The sequence below is a fragment of the Entelurus aequoreus genome, linkage group LG01 (genome assembly GCF_033978785.1).
Source record: "Entelurus aequoreus isolate RoL-2023_Sb linkage group LG01, RoL_Eaeq_v1.1, whole genome shotgun sequence".
Lineage (NCBI taxonomy): Eukaryota > Metazoa > Chordata > Actinopteri > Syngnathiformes > Syngnathidae > Entelurus > Entelurus aequoreus.
The window spans coordinates 93,142,308-93,162,183 of NC_084731.1; the positions used below are offsets into that span (position 1 = coordinate 93,142,308).

The window sequence follows — 19,876 nt, forward strand, 5'->3', positions numbered from 1 at the left end:
GTATTATTTTCAGTTTTGTGCCCAAGGGACTGATTTTATTTAACACTATAGTATTATTTATACACCTATAGTGATCACAGAGACAGGTTGTTTTTGTGTTACTGTATATATTTGTTTTACTTAAAAACCCCACTTCATATACTTTGGGTAACAACAGTCAATATTTATTTATTTTATTTTATTTTTTTAGGGGGGTAACAGTCAATATTTATTTATTTATTAGATTTTATTTTTTTCTTATATAATAAAAGTGAGATTTTGTTAAACTAAATATTGTGTGTTTTTTTCCATATACAACAACCTATCTGGACTTGATAAGAGAATCGATAAGGAATCGGTTCGATAATAGGATTCGATAATAGGATTCGATAATAGGCTCGAACTCGATAATTTCTTATCAAACATCATCCCTACTTATGTTAGACTAGAGGCTGTCCTGGCTAGATTTACGTCCTGGGCGAACCATCCCTTGGGGGTGGCCCAACGCCCCCAAAAAAAGACTTGCCCCCAAACCATGCCAACACAAACAATATATTATATTCTATTATTTTATTACATAATCCTAAGTACAAAAAGGTAACAAGAACAGAGAAAAAACAAGATAAATAAATGAAATACAGTATATATAATATATAATATTATACAAACACCAATGTAAATTGATAACCATGCCAGTAATGGGGATGCCCCTATTTCATCAAAGCCATGTAAAAACATCCAAAAACCGTCACACAACATTATATATCCAAGCTGTAACCATTTCGTAACAGGCACATTTATGATAACATGTAAGTCATTTTGCCGCATAATCGGAACTTATTTCCTTGGCGCATTGATTTCACAGAGCGCTTAGCAACAAACGCTACTTCCGTCAACAACAACAGCGGAGTGCCTTCTGTGTTTGCCATCACTAATCGTGGGGGTGTATTAGTGCCCAAGGCATGGGTAACTTACACATCGCTGAAGGCACCATTAATGCTGAAAGGTACATACAGGTTTTGAAGCAACATATGTTGCCATCCAAGCAACGCTATCATGGACGCCCCTGCTTATTTCAGCAAGACAATGCCAAGGCACGTGTTACAACAGCGTGGCTTCATGGTAAAAGACTGCAGGTACTAGACTGGCCTGCCTGTAGTCCAGACCTGTCTCCCATTGAATATGTGTGGCACATTATGAAGCCTAAAATACGACGACGGAGACCCCCGGACTGTTGAACAACTTAAGCTGTACATCAAGCAACAATGCGAAATAATTCCACCTGAAAAGCTTATTCTCATATGTTCAGCCTCATCCTCCAGTGATAATGCGATACTTGATAATGATACCTATATTAAGAAATGCAGGTTATTTGCGGTAATGGAGGTGATTATTATTAGCTTAGAGGAGCGTCTCCACACTGTGTGTGGCGACACATTATTAGGTGCTACCCGCTTGTCAGCCGGGGGACTAAAAATAAAGTCTCAGCCAAAGGGGATCGACATTTGTGATTGGCATTAAAATGTATGGTTATTGTGTAGTTTTTAACAAAAATAGACCAATACTAATGTGTGGCTTCACCTATCGGCACATCCCTACTTATTAGTCAATATGTATTCTGTGACTGGATGGAAGGTTTGATGAAATACTTAAAGCTGCTGAATGTCATTGGCTCAAAATATATATATTTTTTAAAACCAATAACTGCTACCATATTACCAATAGTGCTTTAAGACAACCTATTTTAAAAATTCCTATATTTGTCACAACTATAAGTTAAATTAGTGCGGCGTAGCTTGCATCGGTAGACCCGGAAGAGGGCGGGATTGCTGTTCCTTTCTGCGACATACAGCAGCTTTAAATTTTCTCCCAAAAAGTCAATTATCGGAACATTCTATCCTGATTAGTGCTCTGTTTTTTTCCCCAGTTCCTGGTGTACTTCATTTACTTCGCCCTGCTCACTGTCGTCTACTGTGTAAGTGCCGCTGTCGTCATCTTCCGTCACTTTAGAAGCCAGCCCAAGAAACAAGACGGCGCCGGCCCGCAGTCCAAACCGTTTGAGCTCAGCAACATCACCGCTGAGGTAGAACCTTTGTCCAGCAGCAACAATGCCAAGACCTAACATTGTCCACATACAGTACTTGTTAGGATCCTCTCACTCATTTGAATGAGTCCGAATCGTGCGTAAGTGCCTCACAAGCCGGCTGGTACAAGTGTCAGGTACGGAAAGTTTCACCTTGTTTTAACGCACTTTTAACGACACTAAGCTCCAGTGTTGTGGGACCCCCCAATGAAGGTCAGGTTGAGCTGATTTTGGATTCGGTTGTCCTCCTGATTCAGGGACGGCAAACAAAAGATTTGATTATGCGATTATGAGGACACTACTAAACACTTTGCTAAATCACGATTTGTTTCTAAATCATTGCTTTAAAAATCACTTATTTCCCCAGCGTTGGTGTCAGTTGCACTAACAAAATACTCTTGTTAATCATTTTAATTCAATGTAATGAAGTTTAAGCTGTTTTATGTATTTGTTCCTGGTACGCATACATATTCAGCCATATAGGAAGTTTTATTTTTAAAATTTTGACTTACCCTATTGGCTTTGACGCCCACAAGCACTTGTGCTGGATAATCATGGGAATTGCAACAACACTTCATCCGTAGGGTAAAGCTAACCTGTCTCTCGACGGTCTAAACCCAGTTTAAGTTCCCTATTAGTGGATGAACAAGCCAACGCTTGGTGAATTCTGCTTCACAATGATAGGAAGAGACGACATGAAAGGATCATTCATGTACTTACATATGCAAAAAGAACTATTTGCAGGTTTTGATTAAACAATTACTTTTTATGCATTTTTGAGTATAATGATACTCATCTGGAATGTGAAAAATGTAAATTGATGTTACAATATTGCTGTTAAAAATATCTGTGAACTTGTCTGATTGCTGTAAAACTTTTTGCTTTGTACATTTCCAGAATAAATGAATTAAACTGTAGTAGTGATAGTCTTGGTCTCACCCGTGTTGATTTCTACCATTTCCAGGAGAAGTTACTGCCTTCAAATTGATGGTTTCAAAGAGAGTAGAGGTACATATTTTAACTTCAAGTCAATGTATTGTTTGTTCAGCTGTACTTGTATATGTTTTTTCATGCAGTGTTTTGATCTGCACCCCTCAGCGATGATTGCTTGTTTTGTGTGCTAGTTACTTCTGCAGCTGCAGGCATGAACCAGAGCCTTGGTGTGTGTGCAACAAGAACACCATCTTTATTATTTAGAAGACTATTTGTGGTAGGAAATTTATTATTAGAAAGCATTGTCACCATTTTTGATACAGAGTCATTTTCTTTTTGCAGAAAACATCTACAGACTTAGTAGTGAAACATTTCGACTTAGTGCATGTGGGTGTATTTGAAATTGACACACGTCTATCTTTTTTTTTAAATTAAACCATTTTAATTGCAGCTTAACTGTCTAGTGTCTATTTTTGTTTCGTTTGAGAGTGCATTTAAAAAAAAATATTACAGTATCAAATGCAAAAGAAAAAGTTAAAAGTGGGTTAGTGTTGAAATGAAAAATGCATTCAATTAAAACATATCAGATGTGCACAATGATACAATTGTTAATTGACAATGGTCTCTTCCACGCACCCCCCCTCCCCCGTCTGTTATGAGTGCATTCCCTCCTCACACGGATGCTGCAGGACAGCACACTGTACTGGTGTACTCCTGGTGTCAGTCTGTGTAAGGTATGCTGGCCGACACTGCAGGATTTCCTTGTATTGTCTCAAGTTCACGTGGCAATTCTGAACTACGCATTATTCCCTTCTTTCTCTGTCCAAACTTTCGTAATACCATATCAACAATTGTTTCAAAATAGATAGATTTCCAGGGAAAATGGGTACAAATAAGGGGTTTTCATTTTTTGCACAAATCGCCATTAAATCAATTAAAAGACAAATTGCAGTGAGAGTTCTGGGGAAAATCTGTTCCTGCTAGTTTTAGTCCAGGAGGGTGAACAGACCGTGGGCAGTGTCTGAGGTGTCCTTGAGGATGTTGTGCGTTTGATGCATGCAATGTTTCTTCTCAACATCCTCAATGTCTGTAAGTAGAGTGAGTCTTTACAGTATATGATTTTTTTGCCAGACCGCTTGGTCTGCTACAGTGCAGTTCCCTTACCAGACTGTGACACAGCTGGTTGGATTGCTCTCAATTGAAGCTCTTGAGTATCCTTGAGGTGCATCCTTAGTGACTTCTGGAAAAGGGAGGCGCTGATGAACTTTGACCAGGTTGAAGGACCAGGAGAGGTCCTCAGTTATGTGGATACCAACAAATTGAATTCTGAAGACTCGTTACACAGCCGTTGAGTTACATTGATTGGACTTTGATGTGCCTCTTAACTTCCTGAAGTCAATGATGAGTGCTATATGGACTTTGATGTGCCTCTTTTCTTCCTGAAGTCAATGAGTTCTATAATTTTGAGGGAGTTTTAAGTAGCAAGTTATTATCCTCACACCAAGCAGCCAAACGTTGTACCCCCAACCTGTAGGCTGTCTCATTGTATTACTGATGGGGCCAATCCCCCAAGTGTCATTTGTAAATGTTGTAATTGAGTTGGATACATGCACAGGTGTAAAGACGTGGGTGAAGAGGGAATAGAGAAAGGGACCAAGCACATAGCCCTGTGGTATGCCTGTTTTGAGTATGAGAGCGGAGGAGCAGGTATGTCCTGAACTAACATGCTGTGGCCTGTTGGTCAGAAATTTCATTATCCATTAACAAAGGTTGATGGTGCCCAAGGTTGGTAACCAGTTTTAATGGAATGACAGTATTGAATACTGAACTATGTTGTTATCCAGATGTGTGAGTAGAGAGTGTCAGGCTGTGGAGACCGCGTTGTCTGTGCTCTCTGTTGCTGCGGTAGGCAAACTGGTATGGATACAGTATGGGTAAACTGAAGTGTCTTTTGTGTAACAGGACTAGACCTTCAAAACACTTTTATTAGAATACGTGTTAAATAAAACGGTTCTTAACAGGACTCAAACCCATATCCTGTGAATCACAACATAGTGTCACTAACTACTGCACCATAGGTTTTTAGTGTGTCTGATATTATCATAATATATGAAATATATAAGGATTCCCAAGTGAGAAAACCTGTTACATTGCGTAAATGCTTATGGTTGAGACTAGGCATGTGCCGATCGATCGGCCAGCAGTTAGTATTGGCCGATTCACATTTAAGTATTTGATCGGCAAATGCCTAAATGTCGATCAAAAACGTCGATCCCCTCTTTCTGACACTGTATTTATTTTTAGTCCCCCAACTGACGAGCAACTAGCAGCTAATTGTGTCCCTACACACCGTTTGGAGCCCGACCCTATGCTAATGATAACCTCCATTACAACAAATACAACTGCATTTAATATCTTAAGTAGATTTTTAATAATAGTCTATAGAGAGGATAATTTAACAACCCTTGGTGTGTCAGCGTTGTCGCAGTACACATGTTAGAGAGCGGATCATCCATAAATTGGTTGGCAGTGTCAATACTAAGGGTAGCATCAGTATATGATCGATACTAGAGTGATTACAGTAGGTCAATATTTTCATTTTCTCAAAATAATGTTTTGTTTTCATTAATGTTTACACATTTAGCGAACTATTCCTTGGACACAGGAGGACGTTGAAGGCAAAAACCGAAGGATTTAAAAGAGTAGTAGTTTAGTTTAGTTTCAGTTATTGTGTATTATTGACTTTATATCAAATATTTGTATTTAATAAACTAAAATAATGAACTGGTTTAAAGTTAGTGTGCATTATTGACTTTATATCAAATAATTGTATTTAATAAACTAAAATAAGGAAGTTTAAATACTATATTGATATTCTTACACAGTCAATAGCACTCATCATAAAAATAAATACATGTGATTGTTATCAACCGAATAGGCAGCATAAAACCCTGATCAGAACATCCCTAGTTGAGACATTTTTAGGCTGGCTAACCTATGTTACAGAAAGCATGAGGTGAATGTAGTGTGACTAGCTGCATGCTCTTTAGGTAAAGATAATGTCTCCCATTTTTTAAGATATTTGCACAAAGTTGGCAGAAATGTCTACTCCGTCGTCTTCATGTACATCATCTCTCGTGTTTTTGATTTGATTGACTCACGTAACATGCAACTCGCCATGCGAGGCTTGAGTCAAACGGACCCCATAGCTTTTCATGGAGAGCAAAATCCAGGGGATTGGGGGTAAACGGGACCAGGAAGTTGCTGGGAAAGAAGGACAAAATAGGGATTTCCTGGCAAAATCGGGGCGGTAGACAGTTATGGTATGGCTCTCGCTCACACTAACCACCATCAGATTGCTGCTAAATGCAAGGTTTTGGACCACCTATGTCATTGGTGCTTCCTCTGCAAAAAGACGAAAAGAGATCAAAGTCTGCAAGACATTTCTTAAAGGGGAACTGCACTTTTTTTGGAATGTTGCCTATATTTCCCAATTCTTATGTAAGACAAGCACACATGTTTTTTATGCCTTCTAACTCCTAAATAAACGCTAGCTAAAGTCGGCTAACAATGGAGGTAATGGCAGTCATTGCGTTTATTGCGCCCATAAAGCGCTCTCAAAAACATTCAAAAACCTACATCGTTTCATCATGGCAGACTTCATGAGACGACGACTACTTCGGAACAAACTAGGGGTGTAACGGTACGTGTATTTGTATTGAACCGTTTCGGTACGGGGGTTCCGGTTCGGTTCGGAGGTGTACTGAACGAGTTTCCACACGGACATATTAAGTAGCGTAACATAAGTTGTGTAAACAATGCACACCGAGGCACAACACACGGCATGCTAGCAGCTAACAGGCTACGATAGACTGACCATACGTCCTCTTTTCACCGGACATGTCCTCTTTTGCGGAGCTGTCAGGGCGGAGTTTCTTAAATGCCTCAAATGTCCAACATTTTGAGTTAGGGTTGCGTGTATTTTCAATGTACGTTCAGGGTTAAGAAGGGGTTAAAAACAAAACAAATTGTGCGCGCAGCAGCATTCGTGAGGGAGGGGCAGAGACAGAGAGAGTGAGAGAGTTATGATAAACGCGCATGCGTCGCCAGGCTCTGCTTTTTATCCATAGATTTATCACATTTAATTTTTTATTATCTGTAGCACGGGTGTCAAAAGTGTGCCCCAGAGGCCATTTGCGGCCCACAGCTAATGTTTTAAAGGCCCACGGCACATTCTAAAAATACTATTAAAATAAACAAAAACATAACAAAAGTGAAATAAAAAAGCTTAAAGGTTAAATGTAATTTAGAAAAAGTTGCAATGTTGACTAATAAAACAAAGCTGTTTTTTTCTTTCAAACTGTCATTGCTCAAAACATAATATTGAATCAAAATCAATGTTATTATGAATTATTGACCTATCCAAGGTTCTGATTACTTCTCATCAAATATTCCACTAAGAAAAATATTTTTGGTGGAAAATTTTGCAAATTTGGTAAATAAATAACCCCAAAATTTATATTTAGTTGTTTTCTTACTGTACCGAAAATGAACCGAACCGTGACCTCTAAACCGAGGTACGTACCGAACCGAAATTTTTGTGTACCGTTACACCCCTAGGACAAACGATATATTCTTTATCCTGAATATGGGGATTATATTTTTAGAAGCTAAGTGATAAGCAGATCCAGCAAGTAGCAATATTGCTCAGATGGTAAATGGTAAATGGTTGTACTTGTATAGCGCTTTTCTACCCCTTTTTAAGGAGCCCAAAGCGCTTTGACAGTATTTCCACATTCACCCATTCACACACACATTCACACACTGATGGCGGGAGCTGCCATGCAAGGCGCTACCCAGGACCCATCAGGAGCAAGGGTGAAGTGTCTTGCCCAAGGACACAACGGACGTGACTAGGATGGTAGAAGGTGGGGATTGAACCAGTAACCCTCAGATTGCTGGCACGGCCACTCTCCCAACTTCGCCACGCCGTCCCCAGGGCTAAAAACTAAATACAATCTAAGAACAGAATATAACAAACACTTACTGTACAATGTCTGCTCACAGTGTGATGCTGACTGATAGGATGTTAATACTGTATCTTCCCGTTTAGATGAAGAATTAATCATAATCCTCACGGAAGTAAAAAAAAGCAAGCAAAAAAAAGCGTGTTTTCGTGTTTTTCTCGCCATCTCCGGGTCTGAGTTGAATATTAAAGTTGAGCAACTTCTCGGCTTATGGCCACAAACTTCGACAATACAAGTGAGAGGCATGATTTAAATGATAGATCAACTTCCACCAACTCAGAGGGGATGTAGCAGCTCACCGCCTCAGTATGTCAATAGCTACATAAGCTAGTTACCTCTAAGATCACGGCGTGGCTAAAAGTAGTTCCTTGGCGTCAGTGCTTATAATAACAATACCGCTAATAACTACCGTATTTTTCGGACTATAAGTCGCAGTTTTTTTTCATAGTTTGGCCGGGCTCCAGTGCGACTAATATATGTTTTTTTCCTTTTTTATTAGGCATTTTCGGCAGGTGCGACTTATACTCCGAAAAATACGGTAGTTAACATTCAGGTCACGAGATGTAAATGGAGTATTGTTGGCAGTTTTTGGATGTTTTTTAGAGGGCACATTAGAGTGGTACTCCCATTAGCTGCGTTGTTAGCCACCTCGTACTTGCCGCATATTACAAAATAGAATGCATGAAAAAAAACATGTTCTTTTCTTACATAGGGATTATGAATGATGGGCAAAACAAACACAAAAAAAGCAGATCCCCTTTAAAATAGTGTTTCTTTGAGGCAATAGAGTACCTTCTTCTGTTTGTGCTATTTCTTGATGGCTTGTTCTGCCGTTTGATTCAAGAGCGTCTCCGCCTTCGAATAGGAGTTTTTTGTTAGATTTTAAAAGCTTTAAAAAAAAAAAAATACACAGCACCTGAAACTTACGTTGCCTCTCCGTCCTCCTCCAGAAGTCTGTGGTGGATGAAAGGGGAAAATTATATTATTCAGATATTCTTTGGAGCTTAAATCTATTTTAAGACTGGGCGAATATATGATGGTGTTACATTTCAGGTCAATCCGCTGTGCTATTAGCATATCAACTCTATCAAACATGGCGGATATGTCCATGACAACAACCAATCATAGTAGGCTTTTTCCCTCTGCACTTGTAAGTAAAAAAAAACACACACACAAACAGTGAATGAATTTGGAGCTTAATGTGCAGTTGAGGGCAGCAAAATTAAAGTCAGCCTTAACTTTTGAGTTATCCTCCAAAGATGAGGCTATCGGAGAGATTGGTGCTTTGGGTCGCCAAAGTGATTCAGGGCAAATCAAGCCAATGTGCAAGGCATGTACAGTACCAGACAAAAAGTGTTTTGGCGAGACATGCTCCCCATTGGAATTCATGCATCCCCTGCTTCTGCGCATGTGTATCAATCCAAGGAATGCAGAAATGTAATTGCGCAATTAATATCATATTTCACCTGAGTACAATCGTTACCCTAAACAATGCTATATTTTTTGTAATATGTAGTGTGAAACATCTATATTAAATGACAAATAATCAAATTGATGATTTAATAGGTTGTGTGTGTTTATTTCCTGGAAACCAAAAGCATGAATCCATAACCTAATAAATCGTACATTAGATTGTTAAATTGTTTATGTGAAACATTTATATTAAATGACAAAATACAAAAATATAGTGTTATTTGGTGTAACGATTCTACTCACATACCTTTAAAGCGCAATTACATTTCTGCAGTCCTTTAATTCATGTGCATATGCAGGTGGTGCCTGAATTCCAATGGGGAATGTCGCCAGAACACGTGTAAACAACTAATGTGTTCAATCATTTGAAAATGTACTCCACAAGTCATTATAAGGAAAAAAAGAGGCTGCACAGCTTCCTACTGCTGCCAGCACACATAGCATATTAGCAGTTTAGTTTATTTTAACTTAAAACTAGCTAATTTATATTGTTATTAAACATGATGCACATTTGCAGTGTAGCACAAGCAATGATGTTAACAGCATTTGTCGCATCATAATTTGAAAATAGTAATGTTTACATTTTTAAAAAGTCCTCATTTGTTTATTGCATCCCTGCAGAAACACCCAGGACTGCAAACTACTTCATATTTGGCTACATGTGTTTCACTGTTGAGTAAAAAGTTTCAATATTTTTATAATATTTTTCCATGTTTATCTAAAATAAACATGTTGAGTAAATAACAAACCCAGTTGTTTACTCAGTAAGTTAATAAAATGTTGAACTAATCTATATTCTGGAGTACAAAAGCTTGATATAAAAATGATTGATCGTTGTAATTTTTTGCCCAGCCCTGCTCTTTTGTATTTGGCCAACCTGCCTCAACATTTTGTTTAGAAATAGACATAAGTTCAGTCTCGCCACTTAGCACTTAAAACTTTACGAATTCACTCAATCATGTTTCAACATATTTTTGGCCTAAAGTAAGTCTTAAAATAAGTTATTAAGATCTTATTCATCATGTATTTTCTGACATGTTGCAGTGATCACGATACAGTAGAAATACAAGTTTTTACCAAGGGGACTTCAATTTTCATGCCAATGGAGCAAGCCATTGTTACGCGCCACATTGATAAAAGAACAACAATTAATCTTAGAAAACGATTTTAGAAACTATTACCTCTGAAAAGATTCCATTTATGAATAAGAATCCGGTTACGTGGAAATGTATTTACCACTGTCAAGTTCGAACCCAATTAGATGTAGCAAACAAAGGATTACTGTACATTTTAAGAAAAAAATTATGTTTGATACTAACCTGCTTCCCACGGATTAGACTCTGTAGGGATTAAAAAACAAACATATATAAAAAAATTGTGTTCAGTACAAGCAAAATGCTAACTTATGCTTACCTTTTTGGAAGAACCACATGCCTGTGAGAAATTAACAGACGTATTAAAAAACATCCCAGATCCAGATCTCATTTTGTAAGAAAACAAGCAAGTTAAGTGAAGTTTGTTGTGGCAATAAAATGGAGAACTAATCCTTGTATCCCTGTGGAAGTCTCAACCACTACGCTGCTTAGTTATCACCGTCCATATAATAGGAGCAGACCCGATCACATGTTCAAAAGATACAATCTTTAGCCTTAATGATGGTTGCGGCGTTTGAGTGACTTGGGACAAAGCATGCAGCCACTCAGCGTGTCTTCGCTTTCGGAGCATTTTATTATGACTACTTTCTAGAGATGCCTCGATCTAGATCAGGGGTGCCCAAACTTTTTGCCTCCAAGAGCCAAAGTGAAAATGTGCCAATGGGCCGTGGGCCAAACACAACGATTTTAAATGTATGCTTTATAAAAATGTGTTAATGTGTTTACTTACTGGCAATAAAACATTTTAAATTCTATAATCTATTTTCAAAGTATCGCATCGGCCCTCGAAATTGGATCGGGATAGGAGGCCAAAAATGTTGATCGGGACATCTCTACTAATTTCAGTTTCCTTTTCTTTGCCGCGCTGCCACCAGAAAAGTCTGCCTTACAACACTTCCTTGTGGTCTTATGTAATGTGGTCTTTCATGTAATGGTGGTCCTTTGTTCAAAATGTTGCATAGATTATGTTGTACTGATCATCTTCAAGCCACTTTCTGACCATCTCTTCAGAAAACACCTTTTTTGGGCGCTCTTATTTACATGCCAAACATCCTCCTCCCAACTAAGCCCCTTTTGACTGCGTCTCCACCCCATCAGCCGTGTTGTAGTTTTAAGCGCTTCCATATGGAGTTTGCTGGGCTTGCTAAGTTAAAACTATACGCTACTTTTTATTAAAAATGGCAACAGCAGAGGATTTTATCATGCATGTGCATGTACGAGACAGCCTGCCCCATAACAAGAGTATAGAGAAAAATAAGGAACTTATTGATTCAACTTTGAATAAACAACTGAATAAAAATGGCGGACTTGGGCAAAGCACACCTGGTAAACATCAACCATTTATGGAGATATCTGCTGACGTAACTAAAGCAAAATATGTCAATAACGTACACTTATTCAGCCTGTTGTTCACTATTCTTTATTTATTTTAAATTGCCTTTCAAATGTCTATTCTTGGTGTTGGGTTTTATCAAATACATTTCCCCAAAAAATGTGATTTATACTCCAGTGCGACTTATATATGTTTTTTTCCTTCTTTATTATGCATTTTCGGCCGGTGCGACTTATACTCCGGAGCAAATTATACTCCAAAAAATACGGAAAATGCTTTGAAGAAGCAAAATTGTTTTATAAATATCTCTGCCATGCCTCAAAGGTTTGATTTTGAATTTTCGAGATTTATGGGGATCCCAAATACACAAAAAAAGGAAAGAAAAGTTGGTTTTGAATATTCGGACCCCTTTCATTAAAATCTTTTAACTGTAGATTAAAATGTTTGTATAACAATTTAACAATATTATTGAATAAAAAAACAAACATGCATTCGAGTGTCACTTCACTAACAATATTACTTTCTTAGTCACTTTTCTGCATTTTTGTGCTGCCCTATTTTTCCCTGAAAAACTGCATCTTTATCAAAAGGACTTTAGAGGTGTAATGGTCCTGATGTCTCACCTGTTCTACATTTGTGTAAGAGCACCAGCAGCACCACTGCAGTCAGCATACAGATGAAGACCGTCAGTCCCGTGTTGAGCTTCATGCTCTCTCCGCCAGTGTGGAACGGGTTGGGAGTAGACGGGCTGACATTTTTGCTGACTGGATTCTTCATCTCGCAGCTGATCTCGCCTTCGCCCAAACTGTCCTGAGAGGTGAGTGTTTCACATTTAGCATCTTTGATAATACATGGTTTCATTTGCAGCAAAGTACTTTTTGAACTTTGTAGTCCTTGTAGTCCTTGGGCAAGTTGGTTTTCTCTGACTCGACAACCGTCCAGGTGTAATTGACGGGTTCGGCACCTGTGGTGTTGCCAGCACACGTCAAAGTGCACTCCGTCATCTCAGCATCACAGGACTTTTGGATAGTAGGCTCAGGGACGGGCACTAATGAAAAAGCAACAAGAGCTTCACCTTCTTTTCTCCTTGATGTTCTCCCGCAGCAAACAAAGTATGCGCTGCTTATCCACTTACATAGAACAGCGAGATGAGTCGGTGCAGTGGAGACTAAGTTGATCTCGGGTGTGTACAAGCCACTGTCATTCTGCATCAACCCTGTGATGGTCAACTCCCCGTTGGCGTAGTTCAGCCTAGTGCGGCCTTTAAGACACATGAGGTAAGCATTCAACCTCAAATTTACTTTAAATGTGATTACTTACTTTTGAACTGGCGATACACCTCCGTGCTTTGTCCGTCCTCCCACTGGATGGCGATGTCATCTCCGTGATTCCACACGATGCTTTTTACGGGGCTGGTCTCAGGAGCCGCATCAGGCCTAAGGACAACTTCATCACCCACCTTTTTGAAAATGGTTGATCCTGAAAAGAAGGTAGATGTGTTGCTACGATACTTACAAATTGTTACTTGTACCAAATTGATTATTGACATTGTGCACTCATCAAATATGACAATATTTATTTTCCACTTCTTCTCTCCTTTTTAATTGTGAATTGTAACCATTCCAGTAAGCATTAAGTGGGTTAATAATCCATTTGCACACTCACTATTCAGGCCGTGTTAATTGCAGCATTCGGGTGCTACAGTCACATTGCATTTTGCTGTGTCAAAATGCTGTTTTTTGGTTGTTGTTTTTTTACATATATAAGATAATAGAACTTTTACAACAAATATGGTCTCATTATCAAAAACATTAAATGGGACCTATGATGAATTTCTTCCTTTCTGACTTATAAATGTTGTCACAATGTTGGATACTCATTTGGCTACGTTGTGACATCATAGCGAAGTGGATGTACTTATTTAGAAATCAAGCTCTCAGCCAATGGGGAGGATAAAAAAATTATTTTAAAAAAAAGTAGGGCCTGCACTCCCCAATTTTAGACAATACTATTGGGCGGCTAACGTACAGAAACTCCTATACTGGATGGATGGAGGCTCTCAGACCCTCCCGGCCTGGGTATCCCTTGAAACGGCGATCCCACACTCCTCATTACATTCTCATCACTCCCTTTCCCATTTAAACTTGAAGCCGCAAACACCATTGTATCGATCTCCATTAAAATATGGAACCAGCTACGTAAACACTTGGGTTTTCAGGGCCCATCTATATTGACCCCGCTACTTAAAAACCAATTATTCAAACCTTCCCGTACTGACCCCGCATTCATGACTTGGAACGATCATGGTATCACCACTGTGAAAGACCTCTATACAGATGGAGTGTTCTCATCCTTCACTGAACTCTCTTCCAAATACAATCTGCCGAACTCCCACCTTTTTCGTTTTTTTCAGGCGAGGGACTTCGTAAAGAAACAGTTCCCACACTTTCCGAATCGTCCTCCGGAAACTCTTATAGATACATTGTTATCTTTGAGCCCTAATCATAAAAAATGTATCTCTGTGTTATGTACCTCTTTAAGTTCAGTTGCTCCAAACTCTCTATCAGTGATAAGAGCCTCGTGGGAGAGCGATCTTAATACCAACATATCCGACCAACACTGGGACTCTGCCCTGAAACTGGTCCACTCCTCCTCAATATGTGCCCGTCATAGTCTCATCCAATGCAAAGTAATCCATAAAATTCATTATACTAACTCAAAACTATCCAAAATCTACCCCACTGTTAGCAATACCTGCAATAGATGCAAACAATCTCCGGCAGATCATGTCCATATGTTCTGGTCCTGCTCTAAACTATGTTCCTTTTGGGAGGACATTTTTGACACAATCGGAAAAGCATACGGTCAAAACTTTCCCCCCAACCCATTATCAGCCATTTTTGCTGTTGCTTTTACGACCTTGCTGGCCAGGCGATTGATCTTGTTTAATTGGAAGCTGGCTGGCCCCCCATCACACGGCCGTTGGATTAGAGAGGTTCTCTACAATCTAAAACTGGAAAAACTTAGGTTTTCGCTAAGGGGCTCGGCTCAAGCGTTTGAAAGCTCATGGAGTCCTTTTTTGCTGTATGTCAACTCTCTTGATTTATCCCCAGACGCAGATGAGGAATAATCTCCCTTTTATTTATTATTATTATTTTATTTTAATTTAATTTTAATATTTTTTCCCTTTTCTCTCCTTTCAGCCTGTTTGTCTGTCTCTGGCCTCGTATGTGTGTGTGTGTGTGTGTGTGTGTGTGTGTGTGTGTGTGTGTGTGTGTGTGTGTGTGTGTGTGTGTGTGTGTGTGTGTGTGTGTGTGTGTGTGTGAATGTCTGTCTTTGCCGTCTTACTTGTTATATGATTGTGCCATATGTCCCTTGTTAGTGTGACCTGAGTGGGGTGGGAGGGTGGGTGGGGGATTTGGGTTTCAAGGGAAAGGGTGTGAAGAATTTTCTGACTTTAGAATTTTACTGTTTCGACTTGCACTTTTTTCTGTATTTGAAAATGCCAATAAAAAAAGTTGGAATAAAAAAAAGTAGGATAAAGTATTATTTTGTATCTAATCTTGGCATGCACATAATGACGTGCGAGACGTGCAGTAACAATGCTGCTTAAAATATATTTTTTATGCAATCACGTGCAGTGATTTCTCCAGATTGTCTGAACCTTTTGATCAGGGGTCCCCAAACTTTTTGACTCGGGGGCCGCATTGGGTTAAAAAATTTAGCCGGGGGCCGGGCTGTATGTATATATAAATATATATACAAACTACTGTACATATATATTAGATATATATATATATATTAGATATATATAGCGCACTTTCCGCGTGCGCGATGTCACGTTATCGATGAGAAAATGCATTTTTAGACAATATGATTTGCCTGAGCGGCCAGGAGACACCGTGAGTAGCAAGCGGTACAAAGTGGATAAGAAAAGACAGAAAAATATATATATATATATATTTATTTTTTTAATACTTGGGACTTCCTTTGGGCCTGATTTTGGACGCTGGCGGGCCGTAGTTTGGGGACCCCTGCTTTTGATGATATTACGGACCGTAGATGGTGAAATCCCTAAATTCATTCCAATAGCTGGTTGAGAAATGTCGTTCTTAAACTACAATTTGCTCATGCATTTGTTCACAAGGCTGATCCTCGCCCCACTCTTGTTAGAGAATCACTGAGCATTTCATGGAAGCTACTTTTATACCCAATCATGGCACCCACCTGTTCCCAATTAGCCTGTTCACCCGTGGGATGTTCCAAATAAGTGTTTGATGAGCATTCCTCAACTTTCTCAGTCTTTTTTTGCCACTTGTGCCAGCTTTTTTGAAACATGTTGCAGGCATCAAATTCCAAATGAGCTAATATTTGCAAAAATAATAACAAAGTTTACCAGTTTGAACGTTAAGTATCATTCCTTTGCAGTCTATTCAGTTGAATATAAGTTGAAAAGGATTTGCAAATCATTGTATTCTGTTTTTATTTACGATTTACACAACGTGCCAACTTCTCTGGTTTTGGGTTTTGTACTGAAATTAGCGAAGTTGCGACTGTAAAACTGGCATGCGTTGTATGTGACTTTAAAATGGTATAGCCACGTCAAAACGAACTAGAGTGAATACATTGCTCCACAAAACTTTACCTTTCGATGTTCAAAAGAGTTTTAAAAAGTGTACTGTACCAGTGCAGCAGCAGGTTAAAATCCCGGAGATGACCACCAGGCAGGCCTGTAACTTCCTCGGTAGTTCGGCCATCACCAAGCTGGGAACATAGCAGTTATTTGACAAACAATTTACAATATACAATGTTTACACTAAAAACAAATGATTGGTCATAGATCGCATCATCACGCTCACCATGCAAGCATTTCCGGAAAAGTGTCTCATAGGAAAAAGGACCCGCCCACAACACGGAAAAACATTTTCACCAGACGTCCTATTAAAAGTTTCATTTAAAAAGTTTAAATTGAGTCTTCAAACACAATTTTAACAAAACAAAGAAATTCAAACAAAGTCGCCAGAAAGTCCGAAACACAGATATAAATAGGTAAATGAGACCATAGTAGCTGCCATGCTCTGCGACGTGCCGACGTAGCGGCCATCTTAGAGGGGGCTAGTTTTCCTATTTGTAATACATTCAAACTTTGCTAATTTCTCATTTGTATGCTGTCAACGCAAACAAATGTATTATTAATGAGAAATTTTGTTTTGTACAAAAACTTTAACAATGAAATATTATTCCCAGTATGCTTATTTCAACCGAACGGCGTATTTTGTAAACGCATTCTGCCGCTATGGCACTTTGCCCCTACTAGCTGTAGACACGCAGCTCATGGGGGCGTGACGTATTTAGGGCACAAAGATCTCAAAGGTAAGATTTTTAAATATAAAATACAATTAATAGCATATGCTGTGGTGTTTACAATAAATTAAACCGCATGAAATGTTGTTTTTTAAAGTTATGTTTTATTTCTAATATACAGTACACTACTGCCTTTAATCGGAACTTGACACAACCAAGATGACCACCACCTGGCAAGTTTTTTTGATTGATTGAAACTTTTATTAGTAGATTGCACAGTACAGTATATATTCCGTACAATTGACCACTAAATGGTAACACCCGAATAAGTTTTTCAACTTGTTTAAGTCGGGGTCCACGTAATCAATTCATGGTAATCACAAAAAGCGAAAACGTTAATAACACCGTCAGGGGTTTACTCCAGCAGCATAATTACATATTTATTCATTTGCATTTAATTCAGTCAGACAGTACATCAATTAATTATATATTACTGTTATAAATTCCCTTTGTCAGAAGATTAAGAGAAAGTTCCCTATTTAATATGATAATTGTTGAATATAATTGACTATATTATTGTTGACGTAAACAAGCTATTATTGTAGTCATGCACCTTTAAGTTACGTCTGTTTTGAGTCAGGCAGTTTACCGGGCAGCTATGTTTACTTTTCCGGGGTCCTTCGGGCAATGTGTTAAACAGTGTGTGTACTTGAGAGTGTGCTTAGCTGCTGCTGCTACAAAGCAATATATAAAGAAGAAGTTAAAAAGTAAAACGGTGTCCTTATTCCCTAACCGGAGTACGCTCACGGGTGAAGAGTCCCAGCACAACAACAACAACATCAGTTTAAACATATAGTTCTTTAATATTGGTCCTTCGAGCCGGATTATCTTCACTCGCGACGGAGAAATGGACGCAGCGCTAACAACAGCGGCAGACGGCGGCGCACTCGGAGCAAGACAGCGACAGCTTCCAACTCGTCTTGAAGGCTACCAGGTTAGCCTCCCACAGTCCCTCATTCCTCATGGTGCCCGCGCGGAGGACCGAGGAGAGAGCGTCGGCGCCCAGCGGCTGCAGTTACTCAGCCTACAGACCGAGTCTGTGTGCATGGAGGACCAGCCGCACGGAGCGCACGCTATCCCCGATCGTCCATTTTCGGCGGGAGCGGCCGACAAGGTGAGCGAGTGGAACATGGCGATACATGCTAGAGACTTGCCCAGCCAGCTAACACGCCATATGAGCCAACCATCGGCGGCGCCCGCGAGGCGGAGCTATCAAATCAGGCAGGGTTCTCCTGTCCTACGGCCACCAGCTAATCTCAATATGAGCGTCCCAACATATCAATCACCCTGGCTAAACTGTCCAGTAGTTCACAGCACCCCTCTGTCACAGCCATCCAGCCTCCATCTTGGATCATCTAGGCTGCTTCAGCATGAGCCACACCTGTCTACACTGCCACATACCATCTCTACAACACTAGAGCTTCAAGCAGCAAAGACTCCTACACCAGGTGGTAGACAGGAGAACTACACACTGACGCAGTCTCTGCCTTCAACTGTGACATCTGCATGGGCACCGCCTTCCCTCACTACGCTGAATGTTTCTATGCTGCAGCCTACACCTCAAGCTTCACAAGTAGCGAGTTATGCCAGCCCACAGACATCAGTTACATCAGGCTACCTGTCTAACCAGCCTACCACAGTGATGATTAACAATGTACAGGACAGAGTGCCACCAGCTGCACAACTGAAATACCTGCCCATGCAGACAACACCAGTAAATCCAGCGCCAGTGTGGCAATACACCCCACTCCCGTCTGCACAGCCCGTGGAGCAACACGCTCCACTGTTTGCACAACCAGCCTATCAATCCCCACAGATAGCAACAGCGCCATATTCTGCACCACAGCTACCTGTTGCGGCTGGCACTCCGCCAGTTATCAATCCATCGCCCTACAGCGCTGCCACTCCCCTGGGGACGGTCTATCAGCCTCCATCAACCATCGCTACACAGCAATTACACCAGTCACCACTGCCAACGCAGAACCAACAGCTGCAACTCTACCAGCCTGTGTATCCGCCATCAACTCAGCCAGCATATCAACTGGTGTCTCCCCCTGCTGGTTTCACTCTGCAACAGCCCCCATCAACTCAACAGGTTCAGTACAGTCCCCAGTCTCAGTATACGCCACTACAGGTACCTTACACTACCCAGTCCCCCAGACAGCCTGTTCCAATACCTGAACTGCCTAAGTTGGTGCATGACAGTGAGAGAGAGTTTGCTGATTTAAAAATGGCGTTAGATCACCTGCTCAATCCACACACTGAACTTTCTGAACATTACAAATACCGTGTGCTTATGGAACACTTGATCCTGGATGAAGCTAAGCTAATAGCTCAGTCACACAGACATTATGTACAGCCCTACACCGCCGCCATGCAGGCTTTGCAGAGACAGTACGGGCAGCCACATCAGTTGGCACAAAGTGAGATTGCAGCCATCCTGAACTCTCCTGATGTCAAATCAGGAGACCCCAAAGCCTTCCAGAGCTTCGCCCTCAACGTTGACTTGCTAGTGGGAATGCTAACCTCA

General features: G+C 40.1%; 2 protein-coding genes across 5 annotated transcripts in view; one reads left to right on the top strand and one right to left on the bottom strand.

Moving 5' to 3' along the window:
* The window catches only part of slc19a1 (solute carrier family 19 member 1), a 15,568-nt gene extending 12,123 nt beyond the window's left edge, over nt 1–3,445 (top strand). For 2 of the 3 annotated variants that reach the window (XM_062062120.1, XM_062062129.1), the window contains exon 6: nt 1,907–3,445. In XM_062062120.1, the coding sequence (XP_061918104.1) occupies nt 1,907–2,101 (195 nt within the window). In that variant the 3' untranslated portion in view covers nt 2,102–3,445. The remainder of the gene's footprint in view (nt 1–1,906) is intronic. The other variant, XR_009827628.1, reaches the window with a different exon arrangement.
* LOC133659392 (uncharacterized) lies at nt 3,267–17,072 on the bottom strand. 2 transcript variants are annotated; one of them, XR_009827639.1, is made up of 12 exons: nt 16,842–17,072; nt 16,667–16,746; nt 13,303–13,461; nt 13,118–13,243; nt 12,858–13,030; nt 12,606–12,792; nt 10,909–10,929; nt 10,815–10,835; nt 8,950–8,976; nt 8,815–8,877; nt 4,160–6,400; nt 3,267–4,082 (listed from the first exon to the last, which is right to left on the bottom strand). XR_009827639.1 is itself a non-coding variant. In XM_062062159.1 (11 exons), the coding sequence occupies exons 1-11, from the start codon at nt 16,850–16,852 to the stop codon at nt 6,381–6,383; spliced, it is 888 nt and encodes a 295-aa protein (XP_061918143.1). In that variant the 5' UTR covers nt 16,853–17,072; the 3' UTR covers nt 3,267–6,380. The 2 variants fall into 2 exon arrangements, 1 of the variants encoding a protein (XP_061918143.1); XM_062062159.1 differs by having other exon boundaries at nt 3,267–6,400.
* Nucleotides 17,073–19,876: the final 2,804 nt, after the last annotated feature.